This window comes from Lissotriton helveticus, chromosome 6 (assembly GCF_964261635.1).
Source record: "Lissotriton helveticus chromosome 6, aLisHel1.1, whole genome shotgun sequence".
NCBI classification, from domain to species: domain Eukaryota; kingdom Metazoa; phylum Chordata; class Amphibia; order Caudata; family Salamandridae; genus Lissotriton; species Lissotriton helveticus.
In genome coordinates, this window is record NC_136067.1 from 2106988227 (window position 1) to 2106991455 (window position 3229).

At 39.6% G+C, this 3229-nt stretch overlaps 1 protein-coding gene across 1 annotated transcript; it reads right to left on the reverse strand.

Moving 5' to 3' along the window:
- Positions 1 to 1028: 1028 nt before the first annotated feature.
- LOC144762076 (uncharacterized) lies at positions 1029 to 2405 on the reverse strand. Its single transcript, XM_078647207.1, has one exon. It carries the CDS (start codon positions 2403 to 2405, stop codon positions 1092 to 1094), a length of 1314 nt encoding a protein of 437 aa, XP_078503333.1. The 3' UTR covers positions 1029 to 1091.
- Between the last annotated feature and the right edge of the window lie 824 nt (positions 2406 to 3229).

Genomic DNA, 3229 nt, shown 5'->3' on the forward strand with positions numbered 1-3229 from the left:
CAACTTACATAGGTGCCCGGCCCACATCACCGACTGGATGAAGCACAACTGCCTAAAACTGAACAAACACAGACAAGACGGAAGTCCTCATCTTCAGTTACCAGATTTCACCATGGAGCGACGCATGGTGGTCGGCAGAACCTGGTTTCTTCCCCTCCCTCACAGACCATGCCCATGACTCAAAATGCACATGCGCTGTAAGAACTTCCCCTGCACTGGAGATCCGACTCATCAGTGAATCTGGAAAGAACTCAAGATATGGCTGTTCAACTGATCGGCCCCTCCGGACAGCAACTTCTTGCCCAGCGGCTTGAGAATCTCACGGATGATTTGCTGCGCTTAATAAATACCCATTGATCGATTCAAGTCCGTACATTCATATAGATTTTTCCCAGTGGGGACTTGGATGTTGTTTAACTCTCCCATGCTAACAAATGCCTTGCTACAATCAGTGCAGTCTTCAGGGTGGACTTTTGATGTCGAGTTAGCTCTCCATTTATGGATGCATGTCACATGCAATACATTTATAGAGTTTCTCTCCTGTGTGAACATTCTGATATATTACATTTTGTTTTGTAATCGATCCCTTGCCACATTCTATTTATTAATAGGGTCTCTCCTTAGTATGGATTTGTTGATGCTGCATTAGCTTATTCTTCCTTGGAAGACTTTATTACACTCTAAATAAATAGGATTTTTTTTGCCATGTAAATTTTCAGACATCGCTTCAGTTGTCCATTTATTATGAATGCTTTGTGGTATTCAATACATACATTTTCTCTCCTGTGTGAACTTTCTGATTTTGTATTAAATTTTGCTTTGTGATGAATGCCTTGTCACATTCTGTAAACTGCTAAGTCGCATTCAGTACAGCTCTATCGTTTCTAACCAGTGTGGAATTTCTGATGTACTATTATGTACATACATAGGGTTTCTTCCATGTGTGGACTATCTGATGTTGCATAAGACATGACATTATAATAAACGCCTTCTCACATTCAGTGCAGTTGAATAGTTTCTCCCCAATGTGGATTTTCTAATGTCGCTTCAGCTCTCCATTTGTTATAAATGCTTTGTCACATTCAGTGCATTCATACGGATTCCCCGCCAGTGGGGACCTTTTGATGTTGCTTTAGCTGTCTATATTTTATAAATGCCTTGCCACATTCTGTACGTTCATACGGTTTCTTCCCAGTGTGGATATTTTGATGTTGCTTCAGCTCTCCATTTGTTATGAATGCTTTGTCACATTCTGTACATTGATATGGTCTCTCTCCAGTGTGGACTTTTTGATGTCGCTTCAGCTCTCCATTTGTTATAAATGCTTTGTCACATTCTGTACATTGATATGGTCTCTCTCCAGTGTAGACTTTTTGATGTCGCTTCAGATCTCGATTGGATATAAATGTTTTGTCACATTCTGTACATTGATATGGTCTCTCTCCAGTGTGGGCTTTTTGATGTTGCTTCAGCTGTACATTTGTTCTGAATGCTTTGTCACATTCTGTACATTGATGGGATTTCTCCCCAGTGTGGACTCGCTGATGTTCCATTAGTTGTGACTTTCTAATTAATGCTTTGTCACATTCTGTACATTTGTATGGTTTCTCCCCAGTGTGGATTTTCTGATGTTGATTTAGCGCTCCATTTCTGATAAATGATTTGTCACATTCTGAACATTGGTATGGTTTCTCCCCAGTGTGGATTTTCTGATGTTGCTTTAACTCTCTATTTCTTATAAATGATTTGTCACATTCTGTACACTGATATGATCTCTCTCCAGTGTGGGTTTTCTGGTGCAGCTTTAGATCTCCATTTCTTATAAATGCTTTGTCACATTCTGTACATTGATATGATCTCTCTCCAGTGTGGGTTTTCTGATGGTTTTTTAGGTCTCCACTGAAATTAAATGCCATGTCACATTCTGTACATTTATATGGTTTCTCCCCAGTGTGGATTTTCTGATGTCGTTTTAGCTCTCCATTTGTTATAAATGCCTTGTCACATTCTGTACATGCATACAGTTTCTCCCCAGTGTGGGTTTTCTGATGTTGTGTTAACTGTCCATTTGTTATAAATGCTTTGTCACATTCTGTACATTGATATGGTTTCTCCCCAGTGTGGATTTTATGATGTTTCATTAGATGTGACTTTCTAATGAATGCCTTGTCACATTCTGTACATTGATATGGTTTCTCCCCAGTGTGGATTTTCGGATGTTGTGTTAGCTTTTCATTTGTTATAAATGCTTTGTCACATTCTGTACATTCATACGGTTTCTCCCCAGTGTGGATCATTTGATGCCGCTTTAGACTCTCCTTCCATCTGAACAATTTATTACATTCTGTACATTTATATGGTTTCTCCTCTACGTGGACACTCTGATGCTGCATTAGGTCTTTCATTGCAAAGAACATGTTTCCACAGTCAGTCCATCGATCTGGTTTTTCTCCAGTATGAAGTTTCTTATGTCACACTTGCTCTTTTTTTGCCTAATAAATGTTTTGTCACATTCTAGAAATTCATATGGTTTTTCTCCTTTGTGTTCTTTCTGATACCAGGTTATCTCTTCATTCGTAATGAGCACCTTAGACTTGCTTCAGTATGCCAGTGCATTGTGTCTCCAATGTCTATCAGCTGATATCTAAGAGCCAAGTACAGACCTCATTGGGCATCTTGGGTTTTCTGCTGTAGAAAAAGACTTCGGCGAGGCATCATCCTTCAAGGGAAGAGTTTTTGAGGCATACTGTTTTTACATCACTCCCCACACCAGTGGTGTTTAATAGCTTTACTTTTGTCATTCATTACTGCATTTATTTCACCTGTTAGACTAAGAAAAAGAAACAATGAATAAGCTTAAATGCAAAGCCCATCAGAAAAACCTATTGGCATTTAATGATACATTTAAATGTCCATTTAGACAAGTGCGCTGAAGAAATCCTAGATTCCACTTTCAATGTAAAGATGCAATAGGCAGAGTAAGGGCATACAATCCTTCCGTGATCCTCTTCTATTGAGGAGTGTGGACTCAAGGAGTAACCAAGAGACCCGAGACTGTTGCTTGTTCAGTGAGTGAGATCTTATCCCACAACACCCTACAATGTTAAATCCACAGCAACAAGATGCCTCCCTTCTTATACAGGAAACGGTTCCTATTATCACACGGCCTAACGAATAATGCAAGATGGAACCTGTTAGAAACCTGGTCTCTAGTTGGAAGAGGTATGCA

Excerpts from the sequence above, each read along its gene's own strand:
- LOC144762076 (XM_078647207.1), bottom strand. The coding sequence starts at position 2,405 with ATGAAAGACCTAATGCAGCATCAGAGTGTCCACGTAGAGGAGAAACCA.